Source organism: Lonchura striata, chromosome 5, assembly GCF_050655825.1.
Source record: "Lonchura striata isolate lonStrDom1 chromosome 5, ASM5065582v1, whole genome shotgun sequence".
Lineage (NCBI taxonomy): Eukaryota > Metazoa > Chordata > Aves > Passeriformes > Estrildidae > Lonchura > Lonchura striata.
In genome coordinates, this window is record NC_140707.1 from 72,330,887 (window position 1) to 72,349,703 (window position 18,817).

General features: G+C 53.4%; 2 protein-coding genes and 1 non-coding gene across 3 annotated transcripts; 1 reads left to right on the top strand and 2 right to left on the bottom strand.

Annotated features, from left to right (window-relative positions):
* Positions 1-659: 659 nt before the first annotated feature.
* On the bottom strand, positions 660-10,483 carry LRR1 (leucine rich repeat protein 1). The gene is made up of 4 exons (XM_077783866.2): positions 10,257-10,483; positions 10,092-10,190; positions 5,799-6,526; positions 660-1,492 (listed from the first exon to the last, which is right to left on the bottom strand). The coding sequence occupies exons 1-4, from the start codon at positions 10,431-10,433 to the stop codon at positions 1,240-1,242; spliced, it is 1,257 nt and encodes a 418-aa protein (XP_077639992.1). The 5' UTR covers positions 10,434-10,483; the 3' UTR covers positions 660-1,239.
* Positions 10,484-13,222: 2,739 nt separating this feature from the next.
* Positions 13,223-13,522, bottom strand: LOC146767448 (signal recognition particle RNA). The gene has a single exon (XR_014956100.1).
* Positions 13,523-13,718: 196 nt separating this feature from the next.
* On the top strand, positions 13,719-14,218 carry RPS29 (ribosomal protein S29). Its single transcript, XM_021536045.3, has 3 exons — positions 13,719-13,799; positions 13,916-14,015; positions 14,099-14,218. The coding sequence occupies exons 1-3, from the start codon at positions 13,738-13,740 to the stop codon at positions 14,105-14,107; spliced, it is 171 nt and encodes a 56-aa protein (XP_021391720.1). The 5' UTR covers positions 13,719-13,737; the 3' UTR covers positions 14,108-14,218.
* The last annotated feature ends 4,599 nt before the right edge of the window (positions 14,219-18,817 follow it).

The window sequence follows — 18,817 nt, forward strand, 5'->3', positions numbered from 1 at the left end:
TTAAAAAGCATCCTGCAATGACAAGAATGAGGCGAGAAATCATTCTAGAAATGCAGGAATAAGGAAAAATTATTGTCAGATTGGAAATAAAATAATTCTAAAATGGAAAAGAAAGAAATTCGAAGACTGAGAGAATAAAATAATTCTAGATTTGGAAGATTAGGATTATGAACCCGTTCTTGAATGGTAAGAATTTAAAACATCAGATTAATTAATTCTAGAATAGCAAGTATAAAATGACTCCAAAGTTTTCAACATTAAGGTAAGAGTAAAATAATTCCAGAATTGCAAGAACAAGATAAGAAAACCAATTTTCCCAATATCCAAACGAAACCTCCCCCAGCTGGCACTCAGTGCCACCTCCATGTGCTCCAAACCATCACATGCTCCAGGGAATGGGATTCTTAAAATAGAATAATTCTAGATTTAAGATTAGGATTCTGAACCCCTTCTTAAATGGTAAGAATTAAAAAATCAGATTAATTAATTCTAGAATTGCAACTCTTTGTTCCCTGCTGTTCCCGTCTCCCAGTCATGGAGCAGCTGACAAGACAGGAAATAAAAGGATTTGTGGATATGCTCAACATTTTGGTGTCTTCCCCAGAAAAATACCAGCCTGGATGGAAAAGCCCTCAGACGAAACACAATCCACACGTCCGTAGAAGGGATTCAAAGTTTAATAAGTCAACACAGTGAAACAAATTCAAGAATCGTTAAAACAGGAGGATTAAGAAACAGTTTTAGAAAAAAGACATTTGCGGTATCACAAAGAGAGAAACCCCCAAAACCAAACATTTGCTGTGGTAAAAAGGCAGCGATGCTGGTCCCTGCTCCGAGTGGGAATGTTGTAACAGAACCTCTAAAAAAAGAAGCACCTGGCATTCCATAACTGGTGTGGATGGGATTTCTCCTCCCTGGGAAGAGCGGAGTGTGGTCCTGGAGAGCCGGACTCAGCTGGGTGAGCCTGAATTCCCTTTGTCCTTCCGAGAAGGAACCACAAAGCACAGGAACCCCCAGCACACCCCGGCAACACGGGAAATGCATTCCAAGGAAGGTTCTCCGCAGCTCAGCGCCGCCTGAGATTCCAGAGGGGGACAGAGCCAGGCCAGGCTGTGTCCCCTCCCTCCCAGAGGGATTTGTCAGCGCGGGGCAGCGGTGACACGGCGGGCGAGGAGCTGCGGGCGCCTCCAGGCTCCTCCATCCCCAGCCGCCCCCGAGGGTGAGGCAGAGCCTGGCCCGTCACCCGCTGCTCTGGAGGTGCCTGTCCAGGAACTGGGAGTAGCAGTGCAGGGAGCAGAAGTAGCAGAGGACAGGAGCCTCCGTGCCCCCCATGTTGTCCACCAGCACCACGGTGTGGGCCACGTGGTGGAGGTTCATGGTCACGGTGATCTGGATGAAGCTGCTCAGGCAGGCGCTCCCACAGCGGCACGTTTTGGCCACTTCCAGGTCCTTGCAGAGGTGGGAAGGGAGGAGGTGGCAGCTGTAAGGGATTCTGTGGGATGAGAGGAGAGAGGGTGAGTTCAGCACCGAGTTCTCTGTGTCACTCTGCAGAAAAAATGCGGTGAACCATGGGTCAGGGAAGAAATGATGATGTGTGGCTCCAGATCAGGATAGCTTTATTAAAACCACACCACATTATATTAATATACTATTTAAAGAGAGACTATCCTGTTCTACATACTTACTTCTTAATTACCTATCTAACGAACTAACAAACTCTTGATTTCTCTGCTGAGAGTCCAAGCCACAGCTGGATCTGACTGCACATTTACCCCAAACAACTTCACCAGAATCCAACCCAGCCATCACTGCAGGTAAACAATCTCCACACCACGTTCCACATGGGGAAAACAAAGGAGCAGAGATAAAGATTGTTTTCTCTCCTGCTCTCTGTGCTTCTCCTGAGAGGCAGAATTGTGTCTGTCCAGAGAATGGGAATGTCACAGCACTCAAAGGCAGGGACAGGACACAGGCACCCAGGGCACATGATGCCTCCAGTTTCAGCTCCCGTGTTTGCCAGGCTCTGCACTGCACTGCTGAGTAACTCTGAGCTCCACACGAGTGCCAGCAGCTCTGCTCACAGATCAGCACACAGAACAATCCTGAACCAGCCCAGAACCAGCTCAGCACACAGAACAATCCTGAACCAGCCCAGAACCAGCTCAGCACACAGAACAATCCTGAACCAGCCCAGAACCAGCTCAGCACACTGAACAATCCTGAACCAGCCCAGAACCAGCTCAGGCACACAGAACAATCCTGAACCAGCCCAGAACCAGCTCAGGCACACAGAACAATCCTGAACCAGCCCAGAACCAGCTCAGCACACTGAACAATCCTGAACCAGCCCAGAACCAGCTCAGGCACACAGAACAATCCTGAACCAGCCCAGAACCAGCTCAGGCACACAGAACAATCCTGAACCAGGCCCAGAACCAGCTCAGCACACTGAACAATCCTGAACCAGCCCAGAACCAGCTCAGCACACAGAACAATCCTGAACCAGCCCAGAACCAGCTCAGCACACAGAACAATCCTGAACCAGGCCCAGAACCAGCTCAGCACACTGAACAATCCTGAACCAGCCCAGAACCAGCTCAGCACACTGAACAATCCTGAACCAGCCCAGAACCAGCTCAGCACACAGAACAATCCTGAACCAGCCCAGAACCAGCTCAGCACACTGAACAATCCTGAACCAGCCCAGAACCAGCTCAGGCACACAGAACAATCCTGAACCAGCCCAGAACCAGCTCAGGCACACAGAACAATCCTGAACCAGGCCCAGAACCAGCTCAGCACACTGAACAATCCTGAACCAGCCCAGAACCAGCTCAGCACACAGAACAATCCTGAACCAGCCCAGAACCAGCTCAGCACACAGAACAATCCTGAACCAGGCCCAGAACCAGCTCAGCACACTGAACAATCCTGAACCAGCCCAGAACCAGCTCAGCACACTGAACAATCCTGAACCAGCCCAGAACCAGCTCAGGCACACAGAACAATCCTGAACCAGCCCAGAACCAGCTCAGCACACAGAACAATCCTGAACCAGCCCAGAACCAGCTCAGCACACAGAACAATCCTGAACCAGCCCAGAACCAGCTCAGCACACTGAACAATCCTGAACCAGCCCAGAACCAGCTCAGCACACTGAACAATCCTGAACCAGCTCAGCACACAGAACAATCCTGAACCAGCCCAGAACCAGCTCAGGCACACAGAACAATCCTGAACCAGCCCAGAACCAGCTCAGCACACAGAACAATCCTGAACCAGCCCAGAACCAGCTCAGGCACACTGAACAATCCTGAACCAGCCCAGAACCAGCTCAGCACACAGAACAATCCTGAACCAGCCCAGAACCAGCTCAGCACACAGAACAACCCTGAACCAGCCCCAGAACCAGCTCAGGCACACAGAACAATCCTGAACCAGCTCAGGCACACAGAACAATCCTGAACCAGCCCAGAACCAGCTCAGCACACTGAACAATCCTGAACCAGCCCAGAACCAGCTCAGCACACTGAACAATCCTGAACCAGCCCAGAACCAGCTCAGCACACTGAACAATCCTGAACCAGCCCAGAACCAGCTCAGGCACACTGAACAATCCTGAACCAGCCCAGAACCAGCTCAGGCACACAGAACAATCCTGAACCAGCTCAGCACACAGAACAATCCTGAACCAGCCCAGAGCCAGCTCAGGCACACAGAACAATCCTGAACCAGCCCCAGAACCAGCTCAGCACACAGAACAATCCTGAACCAGCTCAGCACACAGAACAATCCTTCTCCAGCCCAGGCACACTGAACAATCCTCCCACCTGGGAGGGTGGGACTGCAGCACCAGGAGCTGGAATTGGGCACTGAACCCCAGTGTGGAAAGGGACCAAAGCTTATAGAAGTGTGAAACTGTGACTCTGAGTCCATCTTGAGTGGAGCCATGGCCGGGCTCCTGCACTGCCCAAGGTGTGCCCTGTAAAGGCCTTTTAATAAATCCCTGCTTTATTCTGTAACTCTGTCCAGCCTCTGTTCCAGGGAGCCTCTCCAGGAATCACACAGACATGGAAAACCAGAGATTTGGGACTGAAATGCCACTTCCTGAGATTTTAGGAATGGAATGTCCAATTTTAGGACTGAAATGGGAATTCCTGAGATTTTTAGGAATGAAAAGCCACTTCCCAAGGCAGTCCCTAAGGACATGAACTCTGGGAGACAGTCCAACAGGGAGCTCACAGCAATCCTGGCAGTCTGGGTCACAGCCAGTTAGGGAATTAGAAGGATTAAGAGTAATGAGAATTAGAGAATTACAGGAAGATTAGGAATAATGAGACAACTGAGCACGTTCTGTTCTTCCCTCACATTCTCACCCTGGCCTGACACAGCAGCCACGATTTTCTCCTCCCTCTTACACCGAGGAGCAGCAGTGTTAAAAAACAACTGAGAGAAAGCAGGAGATAAACTGAGCCTTTTGCAGCATGAAATGAAAAGTTCTCCTGCTCCACAGCTCTCTCCATCCACCGTGTCAGCAATGACATCCAGAGTTGGGAAGGGGAATTGCTCCTTTTGGAATTTACAGCAGTGTCGAGCTTGGGGTACAAAATAAGTAATTCCCCTGAGGAATTCTGTCAGGTGGCTGAAGTGTGGGTCCCAGCAGTGCCCAGCTGGCACTCCAAACTCAGCACAGATCCCACTGACTCACATCCTGCCTCCACCCACACATTCCCAAGTCTTTCCACACACCATCACTCGCAAATCCACCAGATCAGACTCCTCTAGATTTTTTTTTTTTTCACCACCTTAATTTCAGAACACCCTTTTTTCTGGGAAAAGCATAATCTGGTACTTTCCCAGAATGAAGACTGATTTCCAAACATTATTTTTGCACCTTCTCCTTCTGCTTCATCCCTTTCTCAAGGTTTTTACAGTAACTGAAATCTGACCAGTGCTGAGGGATTTTTAGAGGTAGAAGAAAGCCTTAATATTTGCATCAAACCCACTGTGATTTATATAAAGTTGGGAAAGGAGACACGTGGGTTTAATTATGAAACCAGTGAGGTCAGCAGCAGGTGATTTGGCCCAGAACATGTGGTGGCTCAGCTCCCTTCAGGGCGTGCCCGTGGATGCCTTTGGTGCAAACTTCTGCACAATTACCCCGGGTTCATGGGGCACTGCCCACCCTCAAGGCAGGAACGGGCACAGGATGAAGATTAGGGACACTTCCAGCCTCTCTCTCCCTCCTTTCTGTGCCAAATTTCTGTCTTTGTGCTCCCTTCCCACCCAGAGCAGGGTGGGAGCAGCAGCTGCTGGTACCTGGAGGCTCCTGGTGCACGAAGGATCAGGGGTGGAAGTGGTATGGGGGAAGAGGAGGGAGCTGATAGCAAACAGCAGCCTGGGAGGGTGGTGTTTACCTGGTGAAATCATATTTTTCAAATTACCTCAGAGTTTATTCTCTGAATAAGTCAGAAAACCCTCACTCCAACACCAGGGGAAATGAGGAGCTTAAGGAAAACCTATGGCAGGGGAAAGGCTGCAGAAGTGGCTCAGGGTTGTAGATCTGATTCTCTTTTTCCAAAGTTGGCCAAAAATATTCTGTCACCTCAATCTCTGCCTTTCCTTAAATGCTTCCAAAGGCACCAATTCCCTGCCTCATCCTGATGACTTGACAAGGAGAGTTCAAAAGAATTTTAATCTTATGATGTTAATAGGTGAGAAAACAGGCACTGAGGGGAAAGGAAGGAAGCAGGGGAGGGAGGGCAGGTGTGAAGGAGCAGTGCCAGGCGTGCCCTCACCTGTGATTGACGGTGGCCCTGGCAGCACACTCCAACAGAGTCAACGGGATCTTCAGCTGGATGTTGGGAACCAGCGGGTTGGGCTGCTCAAAAGGATTCCCGAAGAGGTCCAGGTTCTCCAGGGAGAGTCTCCTGAAGTCCCAGGGCAGGAAGGGCAGCTTGTTGCGCGCGGCCGACAGGAAGCGCAGGCGGCTCAGCTGCCCGATGCGGCAGGGCAGGCGCAGCAGGGCGTTGTCGTCCAGCCGCAGCTGCACCAGGCCCCGCAGCTGGCAGAACTCGATGGGCAGCGCCTGGATCTGGTTCTGGCTCAGGTCCAGCAGCTGCAGGGATTTCTGCAGGCCCGAGCTGCACAGGGCCCCGCTGAAGGCCTCCAGGTGGTTGTCGTGCAGGTCGAGCTCCTGCAGGCACACCAGGTCCCCCAGCGTGGCCGGCAGCTGCTTGATGTGGTTGTGGCTCAGGTCCAGCTTGCGCAGCTTCTTCAGGCACAGCACCCGGCTGTCGATCCTGGCCAGCTTGCAGTACGAGGTCTGCAGGTGCTCCAGGGAGAAAGGGAAGCTCTTGGTGAGGGGATAATCCCTCCTGGAAGTGATGATCATTTTGGTTTTGGGTTTCTCCACGTCGGAGTTCTTTGCCGGGACCAGAGGTGAGAGAGGGAGGACTCCGGTGTCGTTGCCTTGGTGAGCCAGTCTCACGGCTGAAAGGAAAGTCTTTAAATTGATCACATTTGCCTGCAGGGGAACACAAGGCTGGAGTTAAAAGTTCATGATCCTGGTTATTAACACTCCCTGAGCTGTTTTGTGAGTGTCACTCAGCAGGGTGGTGGGATGGGAGAGGGAACAACTCTGGTTCAAACTGTGCTGCAGCACCCAGGGAAGGAACAAAGCACCGAATCCACAGCTGGAAATGACAAACAGGAAAAAAACCCGGTGCACTGGGAGCTCCCTAAAATCCACCAGGATAAAGGACTGTTACAAACACACATGGGGAAATCAGAGCTCTAAACCCGGAGGCAATAACTCCTGGAGGTTTCTAGGAAAAACAAGGATGGAAGTTGGAGTTGGATTCAGCAAAAGGAAGGTGAAGTGACCACACGCAGCGCTGGCTGTGCCAGCACCAGACAAGAGGCAAATTCATTGCAAAGACCAATTAATGCTTGAATTGGGATGCAATATTTTGCCAGCAGAATCCCAGGACAGTTTGGGTTGGAAGGGATCCTAAATCCCATCCTCTCCGACTCCGGACCATGGCAGGGACACCTCCCACTGTCCCAGGTGCTCCAACCCCAGTGTCCAGCCTGGCCTTGGGCACTGCCAGGGATCCAGGGGCAGCCACAGCTGCTCTGGGAATTCCAGCCCAGCCAGGAATTCCCAATTCCCAATCTCCCATCTATTTCTCTCCTCTGGCATGGGAAGCCATTAAAAGCTCCCACTGACTCTCAATATCAGAGTATGAAGTGATCTATATTTTAAATAAAGACCCAGAAAGCTCTGGTGCATCTGTTGCACTGACTTGATTCACTTCTGTGAACATTTGTGACCAAGTATTTCTCCTCTAGATTTTCCAGCAAGTCTCTGCACGAGCTGATGTGCAGCTGACAGGCACTGAGCTAAGAAGTGAATTCTAAAATAAAAACCACACTGCAACCAGAGAAGGAAAAGAAAATAATTAACTTGGAGTTCTGAGAGCCCAGAGGTTATCTTTGTGTTCCCAGCTGTCACCTGCCCAAGGCCAGGGACACATTTTGCACCTCAAAGACAATTTTGCTCCTAAATGTGTTTGTTTAGACGGAATTAGAGAGGGTTCAGAACTAGAGCACACAATGTGCTATAAGCACCCAGCACAAGAAAACAAAGATATTGGAGATAATCCTGGATGGAAATGTGGGAGAAATAAAGACATTAAAGGTCAAACTTAATTGACTGCATCTGCAAACTAAAAGGATAATTTTCCTTAAGCATTGCAAGCACAACTCCTGCAGTGACACCTTCCAGAGGTGGGGAAGATGTATCCAAGGTTATCCAGAGAGGCTGGGGCTGCCCCTGGATCCCTGGAAATGTCCCAGGCTGGATGGGGCTTGGAGCAGCCTGAGACAGTGGAAGGGGTGGAGGGGATGGGATTTAAGGTCTCTTCTATCCCAAACCAGCCTGGGATTCTAAGGCCACCAACCCTCATTATCTCAGCCAGTCTAACACATTTAGCTACAGAATTTCCCCTCATTCCAGGCAGATTTGTGGCATTTCCAACATAACTAAAATGGGAATTAAGTCTAAAAAGTCCTGCAGACCCGTAAGGACCAAGTGAAATCAATATTGCACACCAGAATGAAGTTACAGGCAGGATTTCTTTGCTCCCAAGCACAAAGCACAATTCCCTCCACCAGATCCCCCCTAAGGGTCATGTAAGATCTCCAAACCTCTTGTAGAGAAACCTTGGGGAAAAAAAAAAAAAAAAAAAAAAAAAGGCAAATAATTCCTTGGAAGAGCTCAGGATGCAACTTCCTGCCCCAAGCCTGAAGTCTCAGCCTCACTGACAATGCTGGAAAAGGAATTTAAATTGTGTTGATGCCTCCCAAGTGTCAGAGCTCCGAGGAAATCGGAGCTGAGGTGGATCCAGGGAAGCAGGCTCAGACCTGCTGAAGGGAAATGAACCCCAGAAAACAGCCCGGATTTGTTATTTCTGCTCCAGGGGTGAGAGGTCTGCACTGATGTTTCCCGACTCCATTCCTGAGCTGGCTGAGTGCAGCAAATCCAGTGCCTGGCAGAGCACAAGGGGATTTCCCATAGCCAATATTCCCATCTCCAGTATTTGGAAATGTCTTTTCCACAGTGTTTTTGTTCTTCTTTGAGAGTTAAGGAGCTTTTCTGTAATGAAGTAATAAAAATCTGGCAGAAAGCTAGGGAAAAGGGATGAAACATCTTAAATTTGGGTTCTGGAGTTGGAGAACTTAAGAGGAACCTGTAATATTTTGAGATAAACTTTTTGATTTCTCACTCTTCAGCAGAAAAATTCAGAGGAAAGGAAGCAGAAGTTGTTCTGAATCTAATACAAAATCCTTAATTTTTGCAAAATACAGAGCACATTGGCTTCTAACAAGAAAAAAACCAACTTTTTTGGTGTCCTCCTTTCCTATTTAACCCTTTAACAGGTTCACAAAATTAAGGTTGCTTTCCTCAGATTCAGGTAACAGAAAAGAAAAAGGATTTTCTAAACCAGCAATCACCATTATTTGCTTTTATTTACACAGCCTGACTCTATAAAATATTAGGTAAGAACTCAGAGGTTTTAGAAAACCCATCCCATTTTTCTGTCCTATGGAGCTACAAAAGATTCCTGTAACAGGCAAAGAAGAAAAGGAGATGAGAATTTAGTGATAATACGTGATTTTTCTGTTAAGTTTAGCGCTGTTAAAAACACTTTAGAAATCCTCTGGGAACTGTGAATAAATACAGGAGTATTTGAAACAAGGTGGGATGGTGCCTGTGCCCTGCTCTGTGTGTGCTTTGAAAGCCACGGTGAGCACAGTGGTTTTGTCCATTAAACAAGAGGATTCTCAATTTTTTTTTCCATGGAAAAGCTGTAAGAAACAACAATTTCATGGAGTTCAAGGCCAAAGACCAACATTGCATCAGAGAGCTGAAAAAAGCTTTTTCCTAAAGATGCTGTGAAGCAAAGCACGAAAATACTTCTGAAGCAGAAGAGTTAGAAAAAAGGGAATGGCTTCCCACTGCCAGAGCACCGGGATGGATGGGAAATTGGGAAGGAATTCCTGGCTGGGAGGGTGGGGAGGCCCTGGGATGGGATTCCCAGAGCAGCTGTGGCTGCCCCTGGATCCCTGGCAGTGTCCAAGGCCAGGCTGGACACTGGGGCTGGAGCAGCTGGGACAGTGGGAGGTGTCCCTGCCATGGCAGGGGTGGGATGGGGATGGGATGGGGATGGGAACAGGGATGGGAACGGGGATGGGATGGGGATGGGAATGGGATGGGGTGGGAACGGGGATGGGATGGGGATGGGAACAGGGATGGGAACGGGGATGGGATGGGGATGGGAATGGGGATGGGAATGGGATGGGGATGGGGATGGGGGTGGGAATGGGGATGGGATGGGGATGGGAACAGGGATGGGAACGGGGATGGGAACGGGAATGGGAACGGGAATGGGGATGGGATGGGGATGGGAATGGGATGGAAATGGGGATGGGATTGAAGGTCCCTCCCCGCCTTGCCGCGGCGGTCGGAGCCCGGTGAGCCGCGGCTGCTGCCGGTTCCCGGCGCCGGTTCCCGGTGCCGGTCCCACCTTGCTGAGGCACAGATCCACCGCGGGCTCCCGCAGCCGCACCGTGGCCTTTCCCTCCTCCACGAAGCGCGTGAAGAGCCGCTCCACGTTCTGCTGCACCTGCGGGCACACAGCGGGGCTCAGCGGCGCCCGGGGCACCGCCGCCCCCGGCCCCGCCGTGCCCACCTTGTAGCGAGCGCCGCCGCGGTCCCGCGCCGTGCACACCATGAGGTAAATCCCGGCCCCGGCGGCGCCGGGAGCGCGCCCGAGCGACAGCAGCGCCCGCGCCGCGCGGCCGCGGCCCCGCAGCCCGCAGCTGGGCAGGAGCCGGCTCAGCACCTCCACCTCGCACTGCAGCCGCATCCCGCTCCCGATCGCGGCCCCGATCCCGCTACCGGCCCCGGCCCGCGCACGGCGGGCGGCGCCGCCGGGGCCTCCCGCGCTGTGCGCGCACAGGCGGCCGCCGTGCTGCCTGCCCGCCGCGCTGCTCCGTCCCGCCCGCTGCGGGGCGCGGGGCCGCCCGGCGGCCGGGATACCGGGGCGGCGAGGGAGGGCGGCGGCTCCGGTGGTACCGGCGGCTGCGGCCGCACCGGCAGCGGCGGGCAGCCCGGGCGCGGGCCCTCAGCGCGGCGCACCGCGCGGGGCGGCCGCGGGCGCCTCCTGCTGGGGGCGGCCGGTGCGGCCCGGCGGGAGAGAGCGGGAGGGGCGTGAGGGGACACGGGGGTGAGGGGACATGGGGGTGTGAGGGGACACGGGGGTGAGGGGACATGGGGGTGTGAGGGGACACGGGGGTGAGGGGACACGGGGTGAGGGGACACGGGGGTGTGAGGGGACACTGAGGGGGTGAGGGGACACGGGGTGAGGGGACACGGGGGTGTGAGGGGACACTGAGGGGGTGAGGGGACATGGGGGTGAGGGGACACGGGGGTGTGAGGGGACATGGGGGTGAGGGGACATGGAGTGTGAGGGGACATGGAGCGTGAGGGGACACGGGGGTGTGAGGGGACACGGGGGTGAGGGGACATGGAGTGTGAGGGGACACGGGGGTGAGGGGACACGGGGTGTGAGGGGACACTGAGGGAGTGAGGGGACGCAGGGGTGAGGGGACACGGGGGTGAGGGGACATGGAGCGTGAGGGGACATGGGGGTGAGGGGACACTGGGGTGAGGGGACACGGGGGTGAGGGGACATGGGGGTGAGGGGACATGGAGTGTGAGGGGACACGGGGTGAGGGGACACTGGGGTGAGGGGACACGGGGGTGAGGGGACATGGGGGTGAGGGGACATGGAGTGTGAGGGGACACGGGGGTGAGGGGATACTGAGGGGGTGAGGGGACACGGGGGTGAGGGGTTACTGAGGGGGTGAGGGGACACGGAGTGTGAGGGGACATAGAAATGTGAGGGGACACGGGGCGTGAGGGGACATGGGGGTGAGGGGACATGGAGTGTGAGGGGATATGGAGGAGCTGAGAGGACACGGGGTGTGAGTGGACATGGTTGTATGAGAAGACATGGATTGTGAGGGGACATTGAGGATACAAGGGGATGCTGAGGATGTGAGGGGGCACAAAGGTGTGAAGAACACAGTGTGAATGGACATGGAGGAGCTGAGGGGACATGGAGTGTGAGGGGACGTGAAGGATGAGGGGACATGGAGGGTGTGAAGGGACATGTAGGGTGAGGGGACATGGGGAGTTGAGAGAGGACACGGGAGCTGAGGGGACACAGAGATGAGGGGACACAGGAGCTGAGGGGACACAGGAATTGAGGGGACACGGGAGCTGAGGGGACACAGGAATTGAGGGGACACAGGAGCTGAGAGGAGACGGGAACTGAAGGGACACAGAGATGAGGAGACAGACGAGCTGAGGGTGTTGCCAAATCTTAGGGACTCTAAACACCAACGAGTCAGGTTTAGAAAGACTCTGTTTATTCTGTGCAGGGTGCAAGGTGGAAATTGTCCACAAATGAAGCACGCCAGGGAATAAAAAAAATATTTACACACTAAGGTTTACATAAATCTACTCATCTAATCCCCAGTTCCCACCTACCTAATCCACAGTCATGTCCAAGCATGACATAAAATATACAGTTTTCCATGAACATCAAGTGAAGCATAAGAGACATTGTGACATGTTAGCATTGAAAAGAGGGGTTAGAGGGGAGATGGGTGCGAGGAGCAAGAGGGAGCAGAGGAAGGGCCAGGGAATTCTGTGTAAGGACTTGGAGGGGACATGGAGGAGTGGAAGGGATGGTGGGTGTGAGGGGCATGGGAGCTGAGGGGACACAGGGAGCTGAGAGGACACATTGGAGGTGAGGGTGCACACAGGAGCTGAGGGGACACAGGAGGTGAGGGGACATGGGAGCTGAAGGGACACAGAGGAGCTGAAGGGACATAGGAGGTGAGGGGGACACAGAGGAGCTGAGGGGATACAGGAGGTGAGGGGACACGGGAATTGAGGGGATGCAGAGGAGCTGAGGGGTCACAGGATCTGAGAGGACATGGGAGCTGAAGGGACACAGAAGTGAGGGACACAGGAGCTGAGGGGACACGGAGCAGAGGGGATTGGGGAGCTGAGGGGACACAGAGGAGCAGAGGGGAGACGGGAGCTGAAGGGACACAGAGATGAGGAGACACAGAGGAGCTGAGGGGACACAGGAGTTGAGGGGACACAGAGGAGCAGAGGGGATGTGGGGAGCTGAGGGGACACAGAGGAGCTGAGAGGAGACGGGAGCTGAAGGGACACAGAGATGAGGAGACACAGAGGGGCTGAGGGGACACAGGAGTTGAGGGGACACGATCCGAGCGCAGGTGGGTGTGAAGCAGCAGCTGATGCTCCGTGAGCGACAGGAAGGCTTAGGTCAGGCTTGGTGTCGGTGTCGGCGCCGTCATGCTTTGAGCGCATGAAGCGGCATTGGGAGAAAAAAAAATAAACTCGGGAAGCTCTTCGCTGAGTGTTTGTGGAGGTGCATTATTTGAGATCGGGATTAGTGTTTGAGGTTGGCTTGCGGCAGTGAGCAGCGCAATGGAGCGTGGCGGTGTTGTTAGTGCTGAGTGTCAATAGGAGGCGGTGTTTTCGTGCGCGTGTTTGCGGTGGTGAAGGGGTGTTTGTGTTTTGGGGTGGGAGTTAGTGTGGTTGGAGAGGCAAAAGGGGAGCCCGCGTGTCTCTGTATTGCCCAGGCTACGCTGGCGTGGCTATTCACAGGCGCGATCCCGCTACTGACCGCCACGGGAGCTTTGACCTGCTCCGTCTCCGACCTGGGCCGGTTCACCCCTCCTTAGTCAACCTGGTGTCCCGCAGCTCCCCGCGGGTCACCATATTGATGGCGGCCTTAGCTTGGACGCCCGCTCGGCACAGCGCACGGCAGCCCAGAACTCCTGGGCTCAAGCGATCCGTCGGGCTCAGCCTCCCCGGCAGCTGGGACTACAGGCGTGCGCCACCGCGCCCGGCGCTCGCAGCCCGCCACAAAGCGCATTCGGCTTGTGTGCAGCGCTGACGTCACGGGGCGGGCGCTGCCGCTCCGCCCCGCTGCGTGACGTCACGGGCGGGAAAAAAGCGCGGGCCGCCCCCGCTGCGTGACGTCACGGGCGGTGCACGCCGGGAGGCGCCGTGAGGGCTTTAAGGGCGGGCGGCCGCCGCCATCTTTCTCTCGGCGCCGCGCAGCCATGGGCCACCAGCAGCTGTACTGGAGCCACCCCAGGAAGTTCGGGCAGGGCTCCCGCTCGTGGTCAGTGCTGCCGCTTGCTCTCCGCGGGTCGTGGCTGCCGCGTCGCTCCCCTTCCCTTCACATTCAGCCCCCTCCTCCTCCCCGCCCTCACGCGCCTCTCTCTGTTCCCCTCACAGCCGCGTGTGCTCCAACCGCCACGGCCTCATCCGCAAGTACGGGCTCAACATGTGCCGGCAGTGCTTCCGCCAGTACGCCAAGGACATCGGGTTCATCAAGGTGAGCCCCGCGGCTGCGGGAGGCGGCTCTGCCGTGCCGCTTGCCGCTGACTGACTCCCCGCGTGTCTCTCGCTCTCTTGCAGCTGGACTGAGCGCCGGGAGGATGAGGCGACAGCCAGGAGCCACCGGGGCGTCCCAGAGCATCCCTGACGCATCTCCAGCGACTCGGCTCAGCCTTACCTAATAAATGCTCTCCTAACCCAGCTGACAGTGCGTGTTTTCCTTCTGTGCAGGTTTTAGCGGCTCTGGGGCTGCTCTGCAGTGCTGTGCTCAGCTTCCCAACCTTCCATACCCTGGAGTGTCCAAGCCTGGGACACTTCCAGGGATCCAGGGGCAGCCACAGCTGCTCTGAAGGGAGTGAGTTAAAGCCACTTAAGTGTACCACAGGTCTGGAATTAGGTTTCCCAAGTCCTTTAAAAGGGCACTCCAAGTGTCTGGATGCTCTTCTGCTATTCAGTGCCACTGCTATGAGGGGCCTGACCACAGGTAAAAGCTCTGCTCACACCTGGGGTCCCAAATGCTGCTCCCTCCCAGCTGGGTGCTCTGCAGATCCTTTGGGAATGCCCAAGGACATTTGCTTTGTCCCTCTGGTATCTCATAAATTCCATGAGGTGGTGAGGAGGGAGTGGGAGCAAACCCAGCTGTGCCCATAGCAAAAGCTGAAGGGCTGTGGGAATGTCATGGGATTTGGAATGGTTTGGGCTGGAAGGGCCCTTAAAGCCCATCCTGTTCCAGTCCCCTGCCCTGGGCAGGGACACAGGGCACTGCATGGTGAGGAAGCAGCTCTTCCCCCTCCTGCTAAATCCCTGTGTGGCACAGGGATGAGGATTTGGCATCATCTGGGAGCCCTGGGGAAGGGTTGGGCCTCTCATTTTGAGTGAGAAATGGTCAAATCCTGGTTCTTACCAGATAACTTCTCAGTGTGAATTTTTACACTAAAAATTGAAAATTTCAGTTGCTCTGGTGGTGATTTTGGGCTTCTCCCCCTAGTTTTTGTTGATGTGCACTTGGAGGGGAATCCTGTGGGATGTGTTTTTTTGGCTTCAGTGTGGTTCTGAAAACCCTCATTGCCTTTAACCAAAATACTGAATTTCTAGAGGGGATTTTAACTGAGGTGTAAAACCTCAGAGAAACACAAGCTGAGCGAGGATGCCAAATGTGCTGGCAGGGTCTGTGCAGTTCCCCCTGCTGTGTGCACCTTCCTCTGCTGCCCCTCAGAGGTGCTTGAGGCGCTGCCCAGTGGGAAATCCATGTTTTTCCCAGCACACTGGACACGGGAGGATGCTCCCGTGCTGGGTACCACTGAGAGCCTTGGAAATGGCAGCAGGATTGGGATGCTTTGGATTCTAAGAGCTGTTCAAGCCAGGCAGGGGATTGTGGATATTTGTCCCTTTTTTCCTGAGCAAAGCTCCTTCCTGATGGCAAAAGGGATTTGGGATAATTTTCCCTGTGCTGCCCTGAGGATCTGGCCCCCCAAATCTCTGCCAGAACAACATTTTTTTTCCCTCCTGGAAGACAAAAATAATAAAAAAAAAATAGTTTGGGATGGTAATTGCAAAACAAATCCCCATTGAAACCAATGCTAAAATAATGTTGTTTAAATTACCTTGTAAACATTCAAATTCCTCTGTTGGCACCTGATTCTGTAAAATTACAAAATTGCCTTTTCCTTGTTTTGTTGCTCCCATCTTTTAAGCCTGGGGAGGAAGTGGTGTAGGACAAGCTGTAATTCCTTTTTACCTCGTTGCTGCCTCAACCAGGTATTTATTGCCCAATATACAACGAAGATGAGGTGCCAAAACCTTGAATTTCCCGAGCTCAGTGTGGAAATTGCATTTTGTTTCTGGTGGCTCCAGTCCCTGGAGGTTCATGGATGTGAAGCTGGAACTTAATTTGGATGCAAAGTGATTTATAAAGAGCGGCTGATTCCCCTAAAGAACAGGTGAAATCAAAATCCACTTCAAGGACTTTGCATTAATAATAAACAACTAATAAATGGTTTCCTGTAGGGAAATAAAATATCCTGCTTGGAGCCATGGAAAAGATAGTGGTGCTTTGGGAGAGAGGAGTTTCCAACTGCTGGAATTGAGTTTATAGGGGATTTGCAGTGCTGAAACCCCATTAAATTGCATTGGATTATGCACCAGATAAAATCTGTGCTTGTCACAGGCTCTGGGAGGGATTTCCGAGGTTTTGGGGAAAACTTTGGCTTCTGAGCTCATCCTGAGGCTGGAAAAGCTGAGAGAGCTCTGTGGGAAAGCAGTCCCATTCCTGCTGGGAATCCTCCTGGGTTTGTGGCACCAGCCTGGAGGTGATCTTGGGGCTCTTTTCCTTCTCGCAGGTGGATCCCAATCTCCTGGGTCAGGAGTTCCCTTCCCCTGGCCTGAGCTTTCAGCCTGATCCTCCCAGTCTGACATTCCCGCATTCCTGCAGGGATTCAGCTCCACCTGGGGTGCTTCGGAGGCTGCAGGTGACGCTTGGGGTGATGCTGATTTTAGGACTTGGATTGACACTGATTTTAGGGCTGTCCAGCATTCCGGAGCCACGCTGAGGGAAGGGGACAAACCCAACCATGGAAAGGAAGGAAACCTCCAGAGGGTGGGAGCAGGGCCAGGCAGCCTGAGAGGATACAGGGAGTTTATCCAAGCACACAGGAACTGGGAAGGATAAAGCCCTGAGGGAATTAAATATGGCCAGAGCCATCAAAGGTGACAAAAATGCTTCTAAAGTACCTCGGTGATAAAAGGAATAGCAGGGAAAACTCAGAATTCACAAGATCATCAAATTCAACCCAGCCCCAACAGCTCAACTCAGCCCTGGCACCCGGTGCCACGTCCAGGCTTTGTTAAACACACCCAGGGATGGGGACTCCACCACCTCCTGGGCAGAACATTCCAGAACTTTATCACTCTTTCTGTGAAGAACGTTTCCCTAATATCCAACCTTTATTTCCTTTGGCACAGCTTGAGGCTGTGTCCTCTGGTTCTGTCGGTTCCTGGAGAAAGAGCCCAACCCCAGGTGGGCACAGCCACCTTTCAGGAGCAGTGGGGAGTGCTGAGGTCACCCCTGAGCCTCCTTTTCTCCCTCAGCCGTTCCTCACAGGGTTTGTATTTCCATCGTTGCCTCCTCTGGATGTGCTGGAGCATCCCAAGGTCCTTCCCAAACTGAGGGGCCAGAGCTGGGCACAGCACTCGAGGTGTGACCTCACACTGGAGGAAACAGGAGAGCGAGGGCTGGATCCAGGCTGGGATGGCAGGGAATGTTTCCCTGGAGAGGAGAAGCTCCAGGCAGAGCTCAGAGCCCCTGGCAGGGCCTGGAGGGGCTCCAGGAGAGCTGGAGAGGGACTGGGGACAAGGATGGAGGGACAGGACCCGGGAAGGGCTCGCAGTGCCGGGCCAGCGCAGCATTCCCGCTCCGGGAGCAGCGGCTAGATGGCACCGTCAGCCCGCGAGTCCTTCTCCGTGCTCTGCCCCGGAGTCCCAGCCTCCCTCCAGCAGCTGGAGCGAGCAGGAATTTTACCTGTGGATTCCTTATCCTTGCTTTCATTTGAAAAATCCCAATATTTTGTATCCTTGCTCCTGGACAGCAGGATTGTGGCAGAGCTGAGCTCTCCTTGCTCCTGCTTGAGTCTGTGTGACACTGGAAGCAAAATTCCAGTTGCTCCCTTTCCCTTTCCCTTTCCCTTTCCCTTTCCCTTTCCCTTTCCCTTTCCCTTTCCCTTTCCCTTTCCCTTTCCCTTTCCCTTTCCCTTTCCCTTTCCCTTTCCCTTTCCCTTTCCCTTTCCCTTTCCCTTTCCCTTTCCCTTTCCCTTTCCCTTTCCCATTCCCTCTGCTCCTGCACGTGCTGTCATTTTGGGCAAAAAGTTTAAAATCCCACCCAAACCAGACAGGCACACTTTATCCCTGCTCAGGTTATCCCTGATTTTCTCCTGCATCTTCACCAGCCCCTGCTGAGCGCTCCTCATCTTCTCTGGGACCACAACTATTCCTGAACTAAGGGCTTTTATCCATAAATTCATTTTAGGAGAGCCAAACTCAGCTTGGGGACATTTGGGTGTCACTTTGTGGGGCCAGAAGCTGTGCTGAGCTCGAGGGAAGCATCGCTCCTGCATCCAGCACCAGAGACTTGGGGAAATCCCATGGATTTGGGAAAATCCCATGGATTTTTCCCTGCTGATTCCCAGCACCTGTCTGGAACTGCAGTGATGCTCACATATCCCAAATTCCCACTTTATAATTTGATTTATTCCTTTAGCACAGTCCTCTGCTAAACTTTCCCCGTGCCAGTGCTGGGGTGAGCCCCCAAGCACAGGGTGTGGCTCGGGGGCAGGAGAATTTTCCAGGAAAAATTTTCCAGGAAAAATTTCCCCATGGAAAAGGTGCTCAGGCCTTGGAATTGGCTGCCCAGGGAGGTTTGGAGTGCCCATCCCTGGAAGTGTCCAAGGAATTCCTGGAGGTGGCACTCAGAGCTCTGGGCTGGGACAAGGTGGGCATCGGGAACAGCTGGGACTGGATGATCCCAAAAATTTTTTCCAACTCGATGATTCCATGATTCTGCTCCAAGTTTTTAACAATCTGGCGGGATAAACACCCAGGAAAATCCAGGCAGATGGGATCAGGCTGTGTGGTGAGCTGAAGTGCTTCTAAATAAAACATCCCCAAGGGCTGGCATGAGGCACCAGTGGCTCTAATTCACGCCTCTTGTTGGGAGTGTGTTCCTTGCAGACAATGTTTATTTATGGCATGGAAAAATCTATTTCCATCCAATCATTTCCATAACTGAATATTTATGCCAACAGCCAG

Excerpts from the sequence above, each read along its gene's own strand:
- LRR1 (XM_077783866.2), bottom strand. The coding sequence starts at position 10,433 with ATGCGGCTGCAGTGCGAGGTGGAGGTGCTGAGCCGGCTCCTGCCCAGC. Across the intron at positions 10,191-10,256 it reads GCGGCGGCGCTCGCTACAAG|GTGCAGCAGAACGTGGAGCG; the intron begins GTGGGCACGGCG and ends GTGTGCCCGCAG. Across the intron at positions 1,493-5,798 it reads AGGGCCACCGTCAATCACAG|AATCCCTTACAGCTGCCACC; the intron begins GTGAGGGCACGC and ends CTCATCCCACAG.
- RPS29 (XM_021536045.3), top strand. The coding sequence starts at position 13,738 with ATGGGCCACCAGCAGCTGTACTGGAGCCACCCCAGGAAGTTCGGGCAG. Across the intron at positions 13,800-13,915 it reads GGGCAGGGCTCCCGCTCGTG|CCGCGTGTGCTCCAACCGCC; the intron begins GTCAGTGCTGCC and ends TTCCCCTCACAG.